This window comes from Rhamphochromis longiceps, linkage group LG10 (assembly GCF_057381845.1).
Source record: "Rhamphochromis longiceps isolate RC_006_pf linkage group LG10, R_longiceps_female_GT1.1, whole genome shotgun sequence".
Taxonomy (NCBI): Eukaryota; Metazoa; Chordata; class Actinopteri; order Cichliformes; family Cichlidae; genus Rhamphochromis; species Rhamphochromis longiceps.
Genome location: NC_140566.1, coordinates 10,921,512 through 10,943,907, shown reverse-complemented (window position 1 = coordinate 10,943,907; position 22,396 = coordinate 10,921,512). Strand labels below are relative to the sequence as shown.

At 40.0% G+C, this 22,396-nt stretch overlaps 1 protein-coding gene across 2 annotated transcripts in view; it reads right to left on the bottom strand.

Moving 5' to 3' along the window:
• Positions 1–22,396, bottom strand: part of LOC146660334 (roundabout homolog 1-like) — a 91,376-nt gene that overhangs the window by 20,601 nt on the left and 48,379 nt on the right. Inside the window, exons 3-8 of one of the 2 annotated variants that reach the window (XM_085420149.1) lie at positions 11,261–11,418; positions 7,751–7,871; positions 6,220–6,358; positions 5,980–6,110; positions 3,227–3,351; positions 2,957–3,128 (exon numbers count right to left, since the gene is read on the bottom strand). In XM_085420149.1, coding sequence (XP_085276275.1) covers positions 2,957–3,128; positions 3,227–3,351; positions 5,980–6,110; positions 6,220–6,358; positions 7,751–7,871; positions 11,261–11,418 — 846 coding nt within the window. The remainder of the gene's footprint in view (positions 1–2,956; positions 3,129–3,226; positions 3,352–5,979; positions 6,111–6,219; positions 6,359–7,750; positions 7,872–11,260; positions 11,419–22,396) is intronic. The other variant, XM_085420150.1, reaches the window with a different exon arrangement.

Below are 22,396 nucleotides of genomic sequence, written 5' to 3'. Positions count from 1 at the left end.
TTACCACAAAACGGAGAAGTTATGACAAATCAGACTATAAGGCAAAAAGAAAGTGCAGCTTTATGGTTTCATGGACAAAATAATTTCTGTGGCTGCAATATGACGAGCTAAATAACCAGGGCTGCACATAAGTGGTCCGCAGCTGCGCATTCGCTGTCAAAATAAAAAACACGCACAAGGGTTAGGGTTAAATTTAAAAACTGTACTTTTGAGTTAAAATATATATTTATAATTTTAATAAATGACAAATTAAAAAGGCATGAACATTTTTTTTGTATCGAAAAAATTTTGTGTATCGTTGCACCCCTAATATATATATACATATATATATATATATGGGCAGTGGCTGGGGGACAAGTGAGATCTTAGCTGACATTTTTCCCCCTCCAACCCTTTTCTGCATTTTCTTCTCTATAACAATGTCATTGCCAGTGGTATATTACAGAATTTGAGATTAGGGATTCATTTTAATAAAATGTTAAAGTTATAAAGAGAAAGAGAAAAATAAAAATAAGAACTGAGAATAGTTGAGAAAATGAAGGCCTGGGAAAAAAAACAAAAGACAGATAAGATGTGGAAGATATTGAGGGGTAAATTGGTAAAGAGGGAGAACAATAAGCTTAGGTGGCTGCGCAGGCAGCGGAGGAAAAAGAAATCAACTTTTCCCCTCCAGCGGAGAGCAACTAATCGTTCATTGGGTTGTAGGTACTGCTGGAGCCGGATCCAATCATGTCGGCAAAGCCCAACTAATAACAGTCTAACTTAGATAACAGACTCTCTCGCTCTCTTACATTTGGAAAAAAAAACCCTGGATGGGAGCAGGGGCTCTAGATAAAAAATACAAAAAAAAACCTCCAAAAAAGGTGATGGAAGTGTGCCTTGAAAACTGCCAGAGGTAATGTGAACCAGTTATTACCATACAAATGCACTACTCTAAATGGGGATGAGAGGCGTGTGGTAGGATGGATAGAATTTAGGGGAGGGGAGAGTGGAGAGAAAAAAAATGTGCAAGTGAGAGTGTAGAGCTGTGCAGACTGCTGGAAAAAATCCTAAAAACACCCATGAACAGCCCACCTCCTTTTTACTGAATAGACTCTCACTTTCATACTAAGGTGGCTGCAGGACACATTATCGGTATGGGCAGAATACTGTCCACGACAACTGACAGAGGTGCACTGATCCACTCAATGTGTAGATGCATTACCAGTCTGTTCAAAACTGAAGCAATTATTTTCTTTAATGTATTTACGTACATAGAACTCACACAGACGTACAAGTAGTTATTCATCACCACACAGGTGCACAATTACTTGTGTCTGCAATTACTTTTGTAGGCCTCCGAGCACATTCAAATAGCTTTTTAAGGCAATCAGCATAGTTATTTCATCATGTATAGTTTGGATGAGAGTCCCTCAGACCAATTTCTATAAAAACCTCATATACTGAACTCTAGAGTACAATAAACCAGTCTGTGCTGTGCTGTGTTAAGGCAAACTAATGATTAATGATGATCAGTGCAGCCATCTTTATTTAGACTATTTACTGCACAATTGCAGGTTGGGAAATGTTTCTTTAAGAGAAGATTTATATAGTATTGTGCAAAAGTCTTGAGTCAAAACACATTTCTTTATATGTTGCTGGGAAAACCGGAAACACATGAAGCAATTTATTGAAACTTGCAAACATACATAATTCTAATGAGCTAAAATATTTGGCATGAGTACCTTTAGTCTTTAACACAGCCTGAACTCTCTTAGGCAAGCTTTCTTGTAATGTCTTTAAGTAGAGTCTTTACCTTACAATTTAATATATCTTACAATGACTGTTTGGCGCTATGAGCTCTTTTTCTTTGGATGAGAAAAAGCTCTTATTTGGATACTGCCTGCCTTTTGTTTTGTTTATTGCCAAGACAATCCCAAGTTCTTCTATCCAGGTATGCTTTTGTTGCATTGGCAGTGTGGTATCATTGTCTTGCTGAAAAATGAAGCTGCTGCCAATCAGACACTGTCCAGATGGTTTTGCATGGTGGATCAAAATCTGATGGTACATATTCTGCATAAGTACATCCATTTTGACAAGATACTTAAACCACGACAGAGCCTCCACCATGTTTTACAGATGGCTGTAAGCACTTCCTGTTGTACTTCTCCCAAGCACCTCCTTCAAATTTGGATTCATCATTGCATCTGTTGCCTCTAATTTTTAGCATGGTTCTCATGTAATTTGTCATATCTCAGCCTCTTCTCCCTGTTTCCTTTCCTTAAGAACGGCTAGTTGACAGCCACCATTCCACTGAGATCATTTCTGGTGAGGCTTCATCCAAAAGTAGACAGATCAGCTGAAGAGCTAGATGCATCTTTCAGGTCCATTGTCAGGTCTTTGCTGGATTTTTTCCCCCATTTGTGAAAGGACCTGACTTACAGATACTGTTGCTTGAGTTAACAACAAATAACTAAAAATAAACAGATAAGTGTTAATCTGAAAATATAAAACTAATGTGGAAAAGCAACCAACATAAAAAATTTTTTTTAAAATAACTACTACTACTACAACTACTGCAGAGGTACTCCTCAAAACCACTTTAAAAATATTACAAGAAATTCTGACCCCTTGGAAGTAAATATAAAGAACTGAGGACTGGCTCAAAACTTTTGCACAGCGCTGTAAGTACAGACACTCTTTATAGACAGTCACCGCAGAAACCAACTATTCTGAGCCCAACATGTGAACAATATCTCATAAAATCCCTCTCCTGACTGAAGCCAAGGCAAACCACCACACCCATATTACTGCCGTCTGTAGCCAAAACAAAACTGTACTTTAATTTACCTGCTCAACAAAACAAGACTGCTGCCACAATGTAGTCCACTTAGCCAAAAGACAAAAGAATGAAGCTGCAAAAGAGCTACATAAAAGTCCCCTCCTTTGCCCTCCATCACCACTTCCTTTTACTCACAGTCTGTAACCTCCAGCAGCGCTTTGGTAATAACGCTGCCAGCGATGTTAAGAGCCTGGCAGCTATAAAAGCCGCCATCATTACGTTGAACATTGGTAATGGTCAAACTGCCCATCTGGGAGACGGACAGCCGGCTAAAGGGCTGCGGTGGCTGGTAGGAGAAGAGAAGACTCTAGAGGGGAGATGAAGATCACAGTTAGCCATTCATTATCTTTATTTACACTGTGCAGTGATTTAGTAGTGTGATGACAGACTAAGGGTCAGTCTCACCTCACTGCCCTCCCTCTGCCAGAAAATAGCAGGCTGCGGGTTGCCAGTAGCCTCACATTGGAAGGTGACCGTCCTGCCCACTGCCACCACCTGGTTCCTGGGACGAATGGCAAAAGCCGGGGGCACTGCAGAAGAAGAGAGGTCCTAATTACCTGTCAGCATTACACATTTTTTATCATTCTCAGCATTATAACATTAGTGTGTGTGTGTGTGAGAAAAGCTTTACATATTTTATTCATTTACCCACACATAACATGAATTACATACTGTAGTGGTGGATGGAATTACAGTGAAGATAGGACAGTGACAGGGACTCATGAGTTCTTTTTGCTGTCTGATGGTGGGTGAGGGATGGACGACAACTTACCAGTATTGACTACAAGGAAAAAAGACACACAAAAAAGCAGCGCAATGAATAATCAGGGTGAATACACACAATGCACACACAATTGCAATGATGCAGGGACCGTTTTAAAAGATTTTTTTTCTACAGTTCATTGAAGGGTTATGGAACTGTAGGCACCTGATCACATGTGCAAGACTTCCAAAATAAACTGTCAAAGAGGTGCTTTGTTATTATTCTGCTTCACCTTGTGGTTGTTCTCTATCTCTTTCCCTTTCTCGCTCTGTCTCTCCGTGGCTGGTTTGTGTATTTCTGTTCATGAGCTTGCAATCATTTAGTTTCTCTGTAGTTCACATCAGGTGTCCAAAGCTACACTTTCTCCCTGTTGGTGCTCCATAAGAGACGACCTGCTTTACTTTAGGAAATGCTCTGTCTGCTTTATGTGATGGTGCTGTGTGGGTAGAGCGTGCAGACAGAAGAACAGCCTTGCTTGCCGTGATTTCACCAGACTATAATACAAGCTATTTTCACACTGCAAAATAATGCAACAGCGGACATCACATGGACACATGGTAGGTTGAGGTCTATTTAATGTTTGATTGGACTGTTTCTGACATTTGCGCTAATATGCAGAAAGACTGTAGTGTGTGTGTGAAAGCTAGTTGTTTAATTTCTTTTACTGATTTCATTGTTGGTCACGTTAAATGAAAAGATCTTACTTAGGAACTCATTGGCCCCTTCGGTACCCTGCACTGTGCACACTAGGCCAATTCAATAATCCTTCCAGTTATTCTTCATCATTGTCGTTAGTAGCATTTCAAAACTATTATTATAAAGTGTGATGTATGATGTATGATTTTTTTTTAAATATGATTAGTGTTCTCAAAGGGATCTCAAGTGACACAGGTTACCCCCCACAATGTCTCGTTAAAGAAATGGAAGAAAAGCACAGATGTTAAAGAGTAAAGCAGGCTGTCTATCCCCAGTTATGTGCAGCAGACTTATTGGCTGTGACGTGTGAAAAACACATGTAATTGCCAGTTTGAGTCAGAGCCAGCCAGCCTAGAGGCATAGTTTAACAGACGTACAATTGGTTAATGAGGACATAAAACTCATAAAGGGTGAGATGCGGATGAAGCATTGTGTCTGGATAGAGGGGAAAAGTAGGAGCTACTGTAAAATTTCCACACTAACAAACATGCATTTGTAGATGGGAAACACTGGAAATCTTAAGATGTCAAAGCTAGATTTATAGTGCAATGAATTGCTTGCTAACCAGCTGCTTTTGGAACTACAGTGCTACACTGCTGTGGATACGGTGGTAAAGCATGGCTTAAGCACCCTCTCTATAAATAGCCATATCTATCCACATCTCTAGAGTAGAGAGAGAGAGAGAAAAGTAGAGAGAGGTAATACAGGCAGAATAAATACATATTAATTTAGTAATTCCAGAACAATGTCATACTTGGAACTTGTGCAAAATTATTATGACTAAGCTCCTTGGCTTACTACAACTGTTTATAATGGCAATTGTTTAATATCAACCAAATGTTCTAGGTCAGTAAAAATGATTCTGTGGTTAGGGTTGTGACTATGATTTGAGCCATACAGAGGTTGGGCTTTTTTTTCTTTTCTTCTTTTTTAATATGAAACATGCATTCACTAAAATAACTATCTTTTTAATCTAGTAATACAACATCAAATGCTGTATTCCTGGTCTTTTCCATTGTTTGCCAAATTTAGCTATGCCCCCCCCCCCCCCCGATGCTCATTTTCTCAGGTTTTTGGAGGAGGAGGAAGACAATGTAATTGGAACCATGTCAGTCCCCAGCATGTAACCAGCTCGTCTTTAATTAAGTCCTACTGTCTTTGCAGTATATGTCACCAACTGCTTCTCTGTATGTGTGTATTTATGCGTACTGGTTTGCATGTGCAACCATGAGAGATATCTCACTGCCTATTTCCTGTCATTGATTTAAGAACTTAAGGGTGTCATTGTGGCATTACAGCTTAGACCAAATTAATTTAGCTCCTGCAGTCACGAACATTTCCTTCTGATGCTCATTTTAGTTTGCACAAACAAACTTTTATTATGACTTCTTAGCTGTTGTTATATGACCCTCAGGCCTTAAGACAAACACACCCTAGAAACAATTATTCGGTACAAGAAGGCACAATGATGAAAGCGTGGTCATGCTGAACGCCCGGCTGTGTAAAAGTCATTTCTTGGTAAATTTGTGACACTATGACACAGGATTAGGTCTCCTGTTAGGAACAACTCTTAGGCAAACACTTCTCATCCATTAAAATGAAACCTGAGGCCTTGAAAAAAAATATGTGGACTGCATATACATGAGAAGAAGGTGCTTCGATTGTAGAGCATTAAGTGTGAAGGCTGGGTTGTACTGACCATGTACAGTGAGCGTGGCAGACGCTTCAGACTTCCCAACCATGTTCTCCACCACACATGTATAAGAGCCTTCGTCTGCAGAGGTCACTCGGCGAACAATCAAGGTATGGTCCTCTAGGATTTCAAATCTGCTGGCAGGACAGACATGCACACACACACATGCCCAAGAGATGAAAGAACAAGTGGAAACACCATGTTTGCATGGTCAGTTACTGAATGTAGAGGGTTTTTGTGTGTTACCTGCCCTTAGGCAGGTCAGAATCATCTCTCCTCCAGCGGACAGTGGGAACAGGGTCTCCTTGGACAACACAGCTGAACTCCACACTCTCCTCTGCCAGCACCACTACACTGCTGGGCCGCTTCACAAAGGTCGGACGCTCTATATGGCAGCACAGTAGTAAGAGGAACAAACATCATTACAGGATCAAATTCATCGTGTTTGTGGGCTCAGAAGGTATGAGTATTGAAAAGCTGACAAAAATGGAAAGACGTCTTGGATCATATCAAATCCTTTGAAGCAGGGATCAGTCGGCACTCAGACTGATTTAATCTACTCATCAAAGGCTCACCCAAGTAAATCCACTTGCTGCAATTGTTCACCTATTATAAATATGGTTGAGAGTTTATTACTGAGTACTCTGTGTGGGAAACAGCGTGTTCGAACAGCTGAAGCGTCAGAAGTCAGATTGTTATTCTATTCTCCTCTGCATCATATCATGGCTGGACTGAGGACTATGCACACCAACAGAACATCAATACATCAAGTTTTGCAAAAGTTAAAAATTGCAAAGCAACTTGTTTGAGATACAGAAAGCAGGACTACAACCAGCAAAAGTTCTGTGAAATGTTCTGGTTCAAGGCAGTCACAGAGAATGAGTAGCTGTCTACAAAACACTTTTGGGGAAAAGATCAAATGCTTGTGCAGTGCGATTCACATTACAGCAGAATAATGGGATCTAATGCATGTTATGGCTTCTCAAGGCCTATTGTAGTAGAAGACCATGAAATGCTGTCTGTCATGAACTTTCTTCCAAAGTCATCTGATTTTAACCCCTCTGAACAAGCAGAAAAAGTCCTTCATATTAATAACTTTTTCAAATCATTTGAGGTACATTTGAGTTTTGAACAAACTTTTATAATCAGTATGTTATTTTTGAGTGGTTCAACTTTTCACCCAAATAAGTATAAATTATTAGTTGCTGGGATTAAATAAATACAATAAAATCAGGTTTGACATGAAATTCTATAGATAATCATATATTTATCTGCCATTTATTTTGTACAGCCCAGAAAACAGCATATGTCAATATGCTTCTGCATTCAGCGGGATTTTCCACATTTATTTGACAGGCTCTTTGAGCCACTACATTGTATATTTGCAACCTGAACCAAGGCCATCTAACGATGTGGTACAGATAAGAGCTCTATTCTAATGGAAAGTGTTGGGAAAATAAGTGGGGGATTGAGAATACAGGCTAGAAGCAGGAGGCGGCACTAGAAGAAGCACAGTACCATAGGGAGCTCTTATACTGAAAGGTTATAACATTAGATGTAGCACTGTTAGATGTTCAGTGCATGTTCAGTGGGGAAATTTGCTAAAGCTGGTAGACTGGGTGGTAGAGCTGCATAATCAAAATAATTAATGGGTTATTATACCCCAGTGAAAAAAGCATTGTACAGTGGACTGGCAAGGCACTGAGAACTGGAAGTACTCAGACTAAGTGAAGTACTGCAACATTGTGAAATGCAATCAAAAAGCTGCATATTTTACCAAGCACCGTGAGTTCGGCAATCTCACTCTCCCTCTCTCCCACCATGTTGGTTCCAACGCAGATGTATTTCCCTGCATCACTCTTCCTAGTGTTGGTGATCATTAGTTTGCCACTCCGAATCTAAAAGACAACAGAAAAAAAATCAATATTTGCACAGCTGTATTTGTGGAGGATCTAGCCATCTGTATGTGTACCGTGTTTGTGAATTACTAACAGAGTATCACATCCATAAAGCGTGTATTAATCTGGCTGCTATTTGTGTATTCTGCGATAAAATATGCCTCAGCTCAAGTTTTCTTTTTGACATGTTTACTTGAAAGTATGATGCCGTCTTTTGCATGGTCACATCTTTGACTGTCCCTTGTTTAAAAAGAAGTGCATGGTGTTGTGTAAGCCTGTGCACATTGATCTGGCTCTCTATTGCTTAGGAATAGAATTTTCACTGCCTTTCAATCTGCACAGAAGGTCACCCATTATGAAATTACATAATTCATATCTAGCACTACATGAGAACCCTGGGAACAAAGGGACTGCCTCTTTGTAGAGACACTCCTTAGATGTTCTGTCAGCCTACTTTGCCTTTCCCAAACTTTTCTCTAAGCATATCGGCAAACACACACACACACACACACACACACACACACACACACACACACACACACACGCACACGCACACGCACAGGCACAGGCACACCCACACATTCATGTTTATTTTTTATTGGCATTTCTTCTTTATTTGGTAGATGTAGTTGAGATAGACAGCAGAGGCATGAAAGAGAAAGAAGGAATGACATGCAGCAAAGAGCCCACCCTACATTCAAACCCAAGGCTCTGCACAAAAGGACTCAGGCTCAGTGAGAAATCCGCGATCTACCAGGTAAGCTACTGGGGTGGCCCACTGCTTTCAGCCTTTTCTGTCCACCACACGCCTCCACACACCATGTCTTTGAGGTACTTTGAATGTGAGATCCTCTACTGATAGTATGCAGCAGCTTGGTGTTAGAGGTGACAGCAGAGCAGTAGTGAGTAGATGAGAAACTGGAGAAGGGAAACATGCTGACCTCCAAACAAACACAAAGCCATTCTCTGCAACCAGACATGTGAAACCAGGCATCAACTTCAATTAAACTCTCAGCCCAGTTATTATGCTCTTAGATTGCTTCTTCCCTGCTCAAACTATTCATGCATTCTTGCTAGGGACACGACACACACTGCAGCGCTGCCATTTCTTAACACAGTTCAGAGGTCAAGGCTGCCTACAGAGCTGCGTCCATTGAGTAATTCAGCAACATGCCAGACAGCACCTGGCTCCGTAGGAACTCTCAACTCTCAAGCTTACAGATGGAATACATCATTAAATTGCTGCTGCAGGGATAAAACCAGCAGCCTTTCATTTATTAGTCAGCCTCCTCCAGGCTAACCTTCCACCACAAACGGCTGACACTGTCCACCAAATAAATAAAAAAATTGAAAAATAAAAAGACCAAGAGTGGCCTAAGAGTGGATACCATTTCAAATCTGTTGTAAATCATGCGGTTTTAAGAGGAAGACTTAATAAATTGCGGGGTGACTTGTGGTTGTGTGTACTTGAGATGCACATTGCCAACCACTGGTAATCACAGGGGGCACGTGGGGGAATTTGGGAACTAGTATTGCAGATTCAGCCATTCCTGTCAGTATTCACTGGATTAGGGTTGGATGTTTGGAGTTACATTATAGCCACTAAAATAAAACGCTCTGTATTTCACTAAAAACATAATGCAATGCGGGTGTTTAAGCTGCTGTGAATGATTCATGAATAACCCATCCATCCACTCATTTTCTTAACTGCTTATCCAATTCAGGGTTGCAGAGGGACTGGAGGACACAGACAGATATACCACAGGCTCTTTTTCAAACTAGTGCAATGTGAGTTAAAAGATTTCTTATTTGGTCTCATTTCTTTTCTACATTTCAAAGAGTTTACTGACTTTGGCTCATTGAGATTACCTATTTAAATCCTGGAGAAAGGGTTTTGCGAGTTACCCCTTGCTACAAGTCTTTCTCGAGGATTGCAAAGATGATCTAACCATTGCCACTGGCTAATGTTATACTTATGCTCTGCAACTTTTTTTTTCTGTTTACTGCACTTGTAACTTTAGCAGCTGATTAAAGAGTAGACTGAGAGCTTTTTTATTTCCTCGACTGACCGCTCCTCATTTTTAGCAAAAATTCCACTGCAAAGAAATGAAAATGTGGTTTGTCAGTCCTCCATCTCGGACACTGAAACCTCAGCTTTTCTTCCTCTTGTGCCTCGGTGTCTTCTATTTCTTTTTTACATAGTCTTAGATACCCTGAGGGAAAACACATTAGCTGCCTTAGTGTGATGTGTACGTATTTTCCTGCAATGAAGACACTCAGCTTTTTAATTAAAATCCATAAAATTCAATCCAACTGTTAACTCACAACTTGATCTGCATATCACTATTAATAACTGACAGCTAAAGGCCACAAGGGAAACACTCAAAAGGTAGCCATGAATCACTTGTGGTAGACTCCTTTGGTCTTTGTACAGTAAGTAATGTCTTTGAGAGAACACTCATGGCAAAGACACATTTCCATATAGAAAAGATGATCAGGGAGGACGAAGCCAGGCACGTAAGTACAAAGGGAAAAGCAGCCTTTGTATTTCCCTCAGAGGAGCCTCCCCCTTGGCTCTGATCCTTTCCTCTTCTTAAATCAGAGATAGCTGCTCTGTCCATCACAGTTCCCCAGAGATGCTCTACCTGTCACTCCACACTAACATGAGCTTTGAATTTCCTGCGTGTTCCTGGGAGCATGGAAGAGAAGACTCAAATAAACAAATCAGCTCTCTCACACAGACACACACACATGCACGCACACAGCTATCTGAGTTGTTGAAACCAGATTCTGTTCCAAAGTTAAAGGAGCAGGAAGCCATTAAATGCAAAATAAATTCAGTGTATACAAAAGCATGAAAAGGAAAATCACTGCTGTCTGCCGCGTGCCACATGACCTAATACATTAGACTAAGACCATACATCAATACAGTAGCTAACATTAGCACACAATGCTGTTACTTCCTGTACAGTATAATGTACACTTTTGGTTTTTTTCTGATGTGCTGCTCTGTGGTTAAGGTTTTGTATGAGCCAAATAAATCATCTCTCCAAAATTCCTACAAGCATTTTGGTAATGAGAACCAGAAAAGGTTTCAGTGACCACAAGAAAATTATCTTGCGACTTCACAGGGTTGCTTTTCCAAATTCCTGCAGAGCTTTAATTTGTATGTTAACGTTACAAAAAAGGCAACTAAGCATCAGAATTTCACACTGAAAGGCTTTTTGAACCCCACCAATTTTCATGTCAAAGTTTGTTCTTCACATAACGTCAACGTTCTAGCATCTCCAATGTAATGACTTGCACTTTCCCATGAATATAATGATATAACAACAACAGTATAAATTATCATTAGTTGAAATGTGTGAAATCAAAATAGCTGCTTTTACTGTTATGCGTTCATCTCTGTCATCTAAGTTGGAGCCATCTTTCCTCCAGGAGATTGTGGGCTCGGGGTGTCCACGGGGTGGCTGGCACTCCAGGACCGCAGGCTCACCCACTGCAACCATAACGTCAACAGGATTCTGCCTAAATTCGTCACGTAAGACTGGAAAAAACACAGACAAGCAGAACAGGAAACAGAGAGGACTTTAATAATGTTAAGAAGGTGAATACTTCCTCGTATCATTGGTGTCTTCAAGTGGGGCTGTGTTTAGTGTGTCAAAAAGTCTATTTCAATGACTTTTGTGATGTGGCATTAGCAGCTAATATTTTTAAGGTGCAAATTTTATAGTTTGGACTTAAGCTGCTTTTTTGCTCTTGGTAACAATATTAACGCCTTTTCTTGTTGGCAGAACTGGGCTGCGATACCAAGTCTTTAACAGCTTGACCAGCAGGATATTTTGTACTTGACTTTCCATGTCAAAAACACAGCCGTACAAGTTTCAGTTGATTGTTTACTAGCTCTGTCAATCCCACTTTTTGACAGTGACACACAAACACCTACACAAAATAAATTTACAGAGCTACACTGTTAGTAATCTGATAATATTAGTACAGTATTATCCACTCATCTAAATTGTATTCATTTATCAGCCTGTCAGGATCCCTCGTGGGACTACTCCTTCGCTCATGCAGGGTCTGTTGAGACTAGCTGCTGAGAAAGTTTGTTCTTAATGGCTGACAGTAAGATGAGAAGATATAAAGCTCTGCAGTAAAGGTGGGATCCAGCAGCCTACACTAGCAGGAGGCGGAAAGCTACCACGGCAATTTATCATCTTTCCACAACGACTAGGTTGTGTGCAGAAAAAGATCTTCCAGCCACCAGCTGTATCAGAGACAAAGCAAACTCGCATCTACTCCAGCGTGAACTCTGGTGGTCAGAGAGAGCTTTTTCCTGTCTCCACCATAGACATTATGTTGTGGTGTCTGCAGCAGTTTTTTTTTTTATTAGATTCTTGCATCATATTGAATGGGCTATCATTTGCAAAATTACAGCAAGAATAAAAGTGAAATTAGGATATGTAGAAGAGAAACGAAAAAGAAAGTTCTTTTGATGAAAAACAACTTTAATTCCATATCGGTGAGCACAGTTTTGCCACTGATGAGGTGAACAACATGTGCTAATGTAGACGCCTGTGCATGAGTGACTGTTGTTAAGCATTCCCGGACTTAAATTACAGGAGGGGCTTAGAACCTGAAACAAGCCGAGGGAGCCGAGCCAACGCAGACCAAGCATAGCAGCAAGACTCAGTAGAGCTGGGGTGAAAAGACAGGAAACAATGAGGAAAACGCATAATCACTCCCATATGGCAGCAACAACCCATTCACCTCTTTTTGTGCATAACACCGAGTGGGCCCGAGACGCCTGATAAGCACCGTGGATATGAGAGAACAAATTGGGATGACCTTCTAATTGGAAGTATTTTGGCCCACGCATATCTCTGAGACTCACTTCGCTGCGTTGCCCCCTCTGATCCTCTGAGGAGGGTTGCGACCGCCTGACTGAGTGCTGATGGGAAACAGCTGTCTGACAACCCCACCCCACCTCACCCCCGCTCCCCGACTCCCCCCAATACTGCCGACACCACAATGTCGCATGATAAAAGGCACTCCCCGTGGGACGCGAAAAACATGGTTGGGGTTACCTCAGACAGGAAGAAAGGGAGACCGTCATAATTCTGTGCACACTGTGTGCGTGCATGTTGACTGATTGACTGATATTATCGCTTAATTCCAATGGTGGGTTGCACATCTGCTTTTACTATTGTGTGAGGGCCAAATGTTTTCACAGAAATCGAAAGCCTGGACTGCATCCATAAACCCCTTTGTTAAAGATTCAGTTTCAGTGATAGCATTGCAGTTAGCATAAGAAATAAGACTAGAAGAGATAAGGATTAAAATCAGAGGGAGCATATGAAGGTTAGGAAGGAATGTCTTTGTAAGTGTGCACCCATTTGTATGTGTGTGTGTGTGTGTGTGTGTGTGTGTGTGAACAAGGAGAAACTGGTTAGTTTTTCCATGTCATGCTATTGTGCTGGGTAAGTACACAGATAATCTAAAAGCTGTGATTGTAAAACTGACTGTTTATGTTGAGTTTGGAAAAAGTATCTGCCTGTTACATTATAATAGGAAATTATGCATGCCCAAGTAAAAACCATGAAAGCACACACCAGTGCATGTACTGTGATCTCCAAACCTAAACTATGCATACTAAGACTGTTTTCTTCTCTCCAGTTTCTCAACAGTCGTCAAATCCTCCTGTTTTCTTACATTACTGTCTTCTCTCGTCATCTACTGGCTCCACACAATTAATATAATTTCGGCTTATCTAGAAGCATATCCTGACAACCTACTTTTTGGGAGTGATGTTGCTCAGAGATTTAAAGATTTAAGGCTAGACAACACTGTCTAGCCTTAAATCTTCCCAAGTCAGCAGCATTTGCATGACCAAGCTACATGGAGAATAATAATAATAATAAAAGAAAATCATACTGATTTTAAGAGGATTTGAAGAATTATGCAAGGAACAATCAGCACAAATTAAACCTTCTTTCTTACCATATATTTTTCTCAGCATGCTTTGATTGCAGAACCAGAACTATTATGATTTCTTTTGTGTCCTCCCGCCAACTTTAAAAACTTTTAGTGTAATCTGATTTTCCATTCTCTTTGTACATGCCTTGCATATTTTAGGGCTCTGCACTCCGTTTTAGAAACAAATCATACTTGTGTATTCCACAAGCTGCATAATGAACAGGAATTTCGTATGTTTTTGATGGTATGTAGCATCCACGTAGGTCTGATTCAGTGAAAACCACCTCACCAGCTTCTGAGGCCTACCCAACTTGCCTGTTTAGCTCAAGCTTTGCACCTCTCCTCGTCTTTTTTTCTCCCTCAATCTGATCCCTCCAGATGAGAATTGCATAGCCCACTTCAAAGCATCAGCCCTTGGCCTCACTAGTTGGGATCTGACAGCGTCTGACTTGTTGTTAGTCCTCTGGAGCCTGAACCACAGCTTGAAAGGCCTACTGTAGCAGGGCTCCAATAATCCTCTCTATAGAGTCCAACTAGACCAAAGAAATACGATCAAATCAGGACAGGCCTGAGATATGCCACAGACAGTAACCTTATCACACTATCATTGTATACGACAGCCATATACACTTTTTGTGGTGATGGTCTCAATTTACTCCTCAATTTACTATTTGCTATCCTGTAGCAGTAACAGTTATTGCATACTGCAATAATAAAACATAACTTTTATGTCCCAAAGTCAATAGCAGTGTTGGGACTAACGCGTTATTAAGTAACGCGTTACAGTAACTACGTTATTATTGTGGTAACGAGCACGGTAACTAGTTATTATGCCAAAATCAGGAACGCGTTACTCGTTACTGGGATTTAGATAGGGTCGTTACTCGTTACTTCGTGTGGTGGCATCGCGGAGTTTCCACAGATTCAGTAACATTAGCAAGTGGTGGAGGCAGCAGGTGGATGAAGGAAAAGGGACGCAGAAGGAAAAGAGACCCGAGGCGGCCGCCGGTCCAAGTGTGAACTGAACTTCAGGTAAGAAGTTATGACCTGCAGTCTCTCTGGGTCAGATATGAACCAAGTTTAGGTGGAGTTTATTTTCGTTATTCTGACTTTTTCCGTACTGCGTGCTAGCTAGCATGACGGAGTTTCTATACAGCTGGGTGGGTGCTATGAAGTTAATGATGTTGAACCTTATTTTGTTCATAAGTTATTAGAGTTGCCAACCGTCCCGTCTGGTATTCAGAGAAAATATTACGCGTTTCTTATTGAGGTGAAAAGGAACAGTTTGTCCCGTAATTCAGCTACAATGAAAAAGACACAAAGCTGGAGTTATTCTGTGTCTTTGCTGCACAGCTGCCTCTTCTTCTCTCATTCTCCCCCCTCCCTCTCCTGTTTCTACTTCAATCATGAAACTGATCAATGATCAGCTGATCGGCTCTCTTGTTTGTTTATCGCTCACTTTGCGCCGAAAGAGGAAACCAGCAGATGTCGCGCTAAACAACAGCAGCGCGTTTAAGCTTGATCAGCTGTTGTTAGAATTTATTTAATATTAATTTCTAGTATCAGCTGATGTTTGCTGGAGCCACAGCTGTAAAAAAAAAGCTGCTGGTCATGATATGGTTTGGTTATCTGGTGAGAGGGAAACATGTATATGAAACCAGGAGATGTCCTTACTGGATCATCAGAGCTGAGCAGGTGATGGAGAAACAGGTTTACCTTTTAGGTGACATGAATGAGTTGAAGGGAAGTTATGAACTGTTTCTGAGAGACAAATAACCCCACAATCCTTTTTTAGGTAGCTGACAGCTGGTAACTGTGCAGGTGCGGATCTAGCAAAGTGTGGCCAAGGGGGCATGTAGGGCATTAACAGGGAAAGGGGGGCACAAGGAAATACTTTTCTTTCTTATTCTCATTTAAAATGTCTAGCTTTTAAAAAATAATTATCTGAATCTTACAACAAACGATTGATAGATTGATGCATATATACCATCAAAACAGTGTACATCACTGTCACAACAGTGTTTGTTTTCATTCAAAGGCTTTATGATTTTTCCTATAATGGTGGGCCAGTTTCTAGTCAAAATGCCCGGGCCAATTTTCTTTCCCAGTCCAGCCCTGTATGCAGCTCATCTGCAGTCTGGTGTTACCTACATCTTCCTATTCAGAAGGCAGAATTTCTGAGTTCTGAGTACAATCGAAAGCACCACGACTGCAGTTTTTGTGTTGGATGTAAAAGGCGCACATGACTCTGTGACGTAGGCTAGAATCATGGCAGCAGTCAATGACGGTCCAGGCGTGGGATTTCTCTTGTGGAAATATGCACGTTATCATATCCTTTCTATTGGTAGGTGGCACAGTGCACTTGTGGCAAGTAAGCAAGCTAGAAAACTGGCAAAGTTATGGAAGAAACACATTAACAAGAGAATTCTGAGTAAAACCAAAGTTACTTTCCCTAGTAACTAGTTACTTTGAAAGTAACGAGTAACTTGAAGTAACTGAGTTACTTTTGAGAGAAGTAACTAGTAATGTAACTAAGTTACTATTTTAAAGTAACTTACCCAACACTGGTCAATAGTGATATTACCTTAAGACACTGATGGTTAAAATGGTTAAAATCCGATTTCACCTTGAGCTATATTGGAGAAAAATGTCCTTTTTAGTATTTTAAAGAAAGCAAAGCAGAGCACTTTGGCATTTTTATCACCTGGTTGATGTGTATTTTCATAAATCTTATATCTTGTTATAGCACTTTACCCTCATAGTCTATTGCAATAACCTACTACTAGAAAGATATTTAGTTATATTCCTTACTCGTCAGAGGAGTTGACCTAATATCTAATGGGTTTTTTTTATATTAAGTTAACATTGTAATGCTTAATTGCTGTTTTGGTTAAGACTTAAATGGAGAAAAAAAATCATTGTATATCCTACAAAGCTATCTAGTAGCCATTTAGCTTAACATCTAGTTTATCAGTACAAAAACTGAAACGGGAAAAAAAAAGGAAGGAGTATGGTGGCCCTGAGAGGCCAAATGGACTACAACTTAAGAAAACACCAGCAATAAGAAAAACGCAGCAAAAGCACACAAAACACAATGGAAATATGAAAAATGACAACGGAAATAGGAAAAAATAAAACAGCACACAAAAATACAGATTTCCAAAATAACAAGGGAAGTGTTTCTGGGGAGACAATAACCCGACAGACCAGTTGCAGGAACCAAAATATGCTAAGAATTGCGCTGGGAGACACTTAAAAGAAGTGGAGGATCTATCGGTTTTGTGAGGAAAGAAAAGATGAGAGGTAAGTGTGTTAGCCTAACTATTAGCCTAAAAATCCGTCATCAGTATTATATGAATCATGATAAAACACACCTACCATATTTTGTTTTCCTGCAACTGGTCTGTCGGGTTATTGTCTCCCTAGAAACACTTCGCTTGTGCTTTTGGAAATCTGTTTTTTTCCAATAGACCCTGTGCACAAGAAAATGCTTACTTCCTGTTTTAAGACCGGGTGTAGGGTTGTACATTTCCGGTAGCCTTACTTTGCGGTCAGTCGCTACTGCGAAGGACTCCAAAATCATGTCCAAAACACGAAAACGGTAAGATCGTGTTAAGTTACAAAGAGCGGAGTGTGCGAACACTCACCATTGCTGTGTCATAAAAAAATTTAATGATCAATTTTGCAGTGTGACTCTGAAGAAGATAACCAAGATACTACTTTGCGGATTTCACCTATCGCTGGTTATTTTTAGAACATAACACCCGCGATAAACGAGGGACCACTGTATACAAATGCTGAGAAATATAGAATTTGAATTATTTCTCTCTTTTGCTCTGAGGCGCGGGGAAAAAAATATTGACAAGTCAATGAACATCATCTACAGATATATTCGGTAAATGCCCAAGACATCTTTAGAAATGTAAATCACTGCTTGATTCATCTATTCGGTTGACTTGTTTTGGAAAACCCGACCGTAAACAAGGAGCGAATATCACACCGGAAACGAAGCGCTATACAGGAGTTTCCCCACCGGAAACAGCATATGCTAAGGCGCACAGAGTCTATTTCTGTTTTCTTTTTTCCTATTTCTGTTGTCGTTTTTCCTATGTCTGTTGTGCTTTGTGTGCTTTTGCAGCGTTTTTCTTATTGCTGGTGTTTTCTTAAGTTGCAGTCCGTTTGGCCTCTCAGGGCCACCGTAAAGGAGTCACTTGTAGGACAGTTCCGATAGTAAGATAGTAGCGACTGTCTTTTAACCTTCTACTGATTATTGGTTCATTTGGGTTCCCAAAATGCTAAACTGTTACTATAGATCAGCCTCAGCCTGTCTGTGATGTGTACATACTGAAATGAAAAGGGCAAGAGGCAGATGCTTAGCAGTATTGTGGTTCTGTCTGTTTCCTGGCACTCATCACAGTGACCGCACAAAAAACATGATATTATAAGAGCAAGTAATATTAACCGAAAATAAGAACTGACATTGTGAAATTTTAATGCGCTCAGTGCTTAAAACATTTCCTGTTGTTTCAGCTCAAATACAAACCAGCCCTTATTGACTAAAATATCACAGAGCAGCAACTTGAAAACGGGCATGCAATAAATACCCAAAGCTAACCTTGAAAATACAGCTATCGTTCAGTCCCAGTAGATATGAAATCCTTGGCTTTTCTCACAATCTATCTCCTGACCTCTTGCTACCCCCACCCCCTGGTGTGTTTATCCACCATGAACCACCCTCCTCCACTACCACCACCTCCTCTTCTTCTCCTTGCTCTTAAAAAACTAGTCTGGAGAGGCAGAAAGCTTTGAGAGAAACAGCTGCTTCACAGAAAAACCAATATGCGCAGCTCATGTCTAATAGTTCGTAATATAGACTGAAAAAAGAGAGAGAGCGAGAGAGTGAGACCAACAAACACATACTGTACTCTCACACGGGAGGTCCAGTGGGCCCTGTTCTCCTTTGCAAGCACCCACCAAAGCCAATAACATAATAAGAATTGCAACCAAGCAAATCCAATAAAAGAGTCTCACACATGCAAATTAGAATACATACATGAGCTCAGTCTCATAACTATGCCACAGGAGATTTGTAAAATAAACACAAGCATCTAGAAGACAGTGCATAAGGCTCATAAACTAACAAAAATTCCTTGCTTGTCCTCCATGGGCTCTCCAATTTGAATTTCATTTTCCACAATGAAATTATTATTTAAAAAAACGGTCCCAGGGCAAACATTTTCTTGCACACAGGGCCATATATCTATCTTTGTTTGGCGAACCAATTAACTCAATATTGTAGCTCACTTCATATGATAAAGTTCCATGTTATAATATTTGCAGGGTCTTTTAATACTGAACTTTCGCTTTTCTGTTGCTGTCCTTACCTTTTAGATTCAGAGAACGACCCTTTAATGCCTCAATACATCGAAATCCTCTGTTAGGGAATGATAATGCTGGCACTGTTGCTTATTTCTCTTCTTTAAAACACACATATGTATAAAAGAAAAGACAATAACTGAAAAAAGACACTGTATGTGCAAAATGGACAAGCATATCATCTGCTAAGCAGCACTACATCCTGGCAGGGGATGTGTACCATGGTGCCATGTGAATGTGCGTACAGGGATAGATGCACTGCTTCATCAGTTCTTGGAAGTTCTGACACTCTAATCCTGTTGATGTACGTGCAGAACATATCATTCGAGGAGCAGATATTAAAACCAGCTAAAAGGATTGCGTGACCTCTATTTTAATCTTCTTCACTCATCCCATCCCTCTCTAAGAGGTAAAGCATTGCAGTGAGAATAAGGAGAGGGGAGATATGAAAAGACAGACGAGCATGAAGAAGATTAGGAGAATTAGTGAAGTGGCAGAAGAGCTGGGTGAAACAGAGGCTGAACAGCTCTAATAGGGTTAGTAGAGTTGTCAATTACTGTCTTGGATATATTTGGTTGCGAAAAAAACACGTTCAGGAGAAGAGACACATCAATACATACAAATAACACATACCAACTGTGTGGGTATATATATCATACTTGGCTTGTCAAAACAAACATAATACAGGTTCATCCATCCATTTTTTGATAGTCTCTCTTTTAAAAAAAAAAAAATACACCAATGCGGTGGCCTTGCTTTCTTGCCTTCTAGTTTTGCTCTGATGCAGTTTATTTCTCTACCTCTGTTAGTTTGTACTGTCAGCCTGTTTCCATTTTCAGATGTCACATGATGTATAATCTGGGTATCTCTTTTCTACAAAGTCAGGAAATGATTGTTTCTAGATGAATATCTTTTTCCTCAACACCTAGAAATAATACAAGGCACCATACATTATCATAGACGTTTGCCAAATATGGCACTGCTGACGCTGTTGCAGTAGTAAAGTATGGCTGCATCTTGCTGGGACTTTCTTGTTGGATTTGCAGTGTACTATTACGTGTGCTTTGTTGGCATCAAAATAGAAAATGTAGACCATTCAAAGAGCTTTTATGGAGTCAGAATGTGACTGCTGTTGGTTTGTTGCAAACTAGCTCTGGCTGTAAGGCATTAAATAGGTCCACAGGCTCCTCCAGTTCTTACAATGACTGATTTCTGCAATAGGTTGTCTCGTGGCAACGTAGCTTTGTTAAAATGCCACCTGTATAGGTATACAGATCTATCAGGTTTTGTCAGAACACTAGGTGGTGTGTTGAGTCTTCAAGTTAAATTCCTATGTGGACTGACTTTGATCAGCTTATGACTCACATGCACATGAAGATTAGCTGGGAAAGCATCATTTTCTGATGTCATGACTGGACTGGACTTTTTCTCATACCGTCAGCAAAAGGTCAAAGTTAAATGTGGAAACGACACCTTTATACATGTTGTATAGTGATCACTCATTCACTTTATTGTGGTTTTAATTTCTTGAATAAAAATAATCTGACAGTTATCATTTGGCAATTGTTTCGGACTAAATAAAAAAAGAGTCAAAGAAGAAGTGCTGATTCTGACGAGATCAGGTGGGCAGTTCTCACTGATTTTTCATGTAATTTCCCACATGACCAGAAATATTTTCTTATTTAAAATTTTAATTAAGCAGCTAACTTAAAAATGAAGTACAATCCATACATTTTATATCTGATAGAACCCCCTTTTTTGGCCCATTTTTCTTTACACTTTCAGTTCTCTTTCAGTTAAAGTTCAGGGGCATTCATCCTTAAATTCCCACCACAGCATTTCATTTACTTTGACATCTCGACAAAAAATGGGTCACAGCAACAACTTTTACATTTCTTTTCGTTGTATTTTTTTTCAGCCATTCAGTTTTTGATATGATAGTGTGCTTGGGATCATTCTGCAACATCATTCTTTTGTATGACTTCTTTTGCATCCATGCTTTAGCTGTTAGACAGATGGCTTCACATTGGACAATACAGCTGCGCTTGGGATATCAATTGTGTTGTATGACACAATTTGTGCCAGCCTTTAGCTGTCAGACCGATGGTCCCACATCTGACTTTGAGTTCATTGTCAGCTCAATGACTGCAAGTTGCTCGGGTCCTGTGGCTACAAAACAAGCCCAAATCATCACCCTTCCACCACTGTGCTTGACAGTTATATTTGACAGTTATACTTGACAGTATGACGTGTCATGCTCATGTGCTGTGCAAAGGAAAATATTCCACAAGTCTTGTGCTGCTGTGTCCTTTTTAGAGAGAAGAAGCCTTCTTTTGGCAGTCCTTCCAAGTAAGACATACTTGTTGAGTCATTTTGTAATTGTGCTGTTGTGAACTTTAGGATTTAGCATGCTAACTGTGGGCTGTAGATGAGATTGCATGGTTACACTATGGTCTGACCTGAATTTGCTGGGACATCCACTCTGGTGAAGGTTGTGTGTTAACACACACCTTAATGTACCTTGCATTACAACTATTGTTTCTGCTCTAATGGTATAATGTTTTAATTTGCAGTAGTGATAATCAGGCCTGCCGATTACATACCTATCTCTGATGTCATACTGTATATATACTTCATAAATTGTTACAATAGCGTCATTATAAGGTATAAAAGTTGTGTTGCAGCACTGCAAAACAAATAGTGTGTGCAAGTGACATGAGAAATAACTACCTTTAGATTTAAAATGACGCAGGAATGTGAAAACCCATAGTTTTACAACACGGTGTCCTGTCATCAAAAGGGATTGCCTCACACCTTTCTTTTTAAATTAAAATTATTTGTATTATACTGCTTCATCTTGCAGGCACTGAATACACACAATTATTAAACAAGCTAATTATTTTCAAGTATTTTTTTAATTAATTTTCGCCAAGGTGTGCCATTTAATTAAATCAAGATTGTATTGGACAAAATAAATGAACAGAGAATAAATCAGACCCCGTTTGGTCAATTTAATAAGTGCAAATGCATTCAGGGAACGTTTTCCTTCCTTAGGGCACATAATAATTGTGAAAATGCAGCGTTCAATGAAACATGTTAGTGAAATATAATCTACTAAAGGTATGAGGTTGCCATTATTTTCCTGCAGTCTTTTATTTGCAAGGATGAAGCAC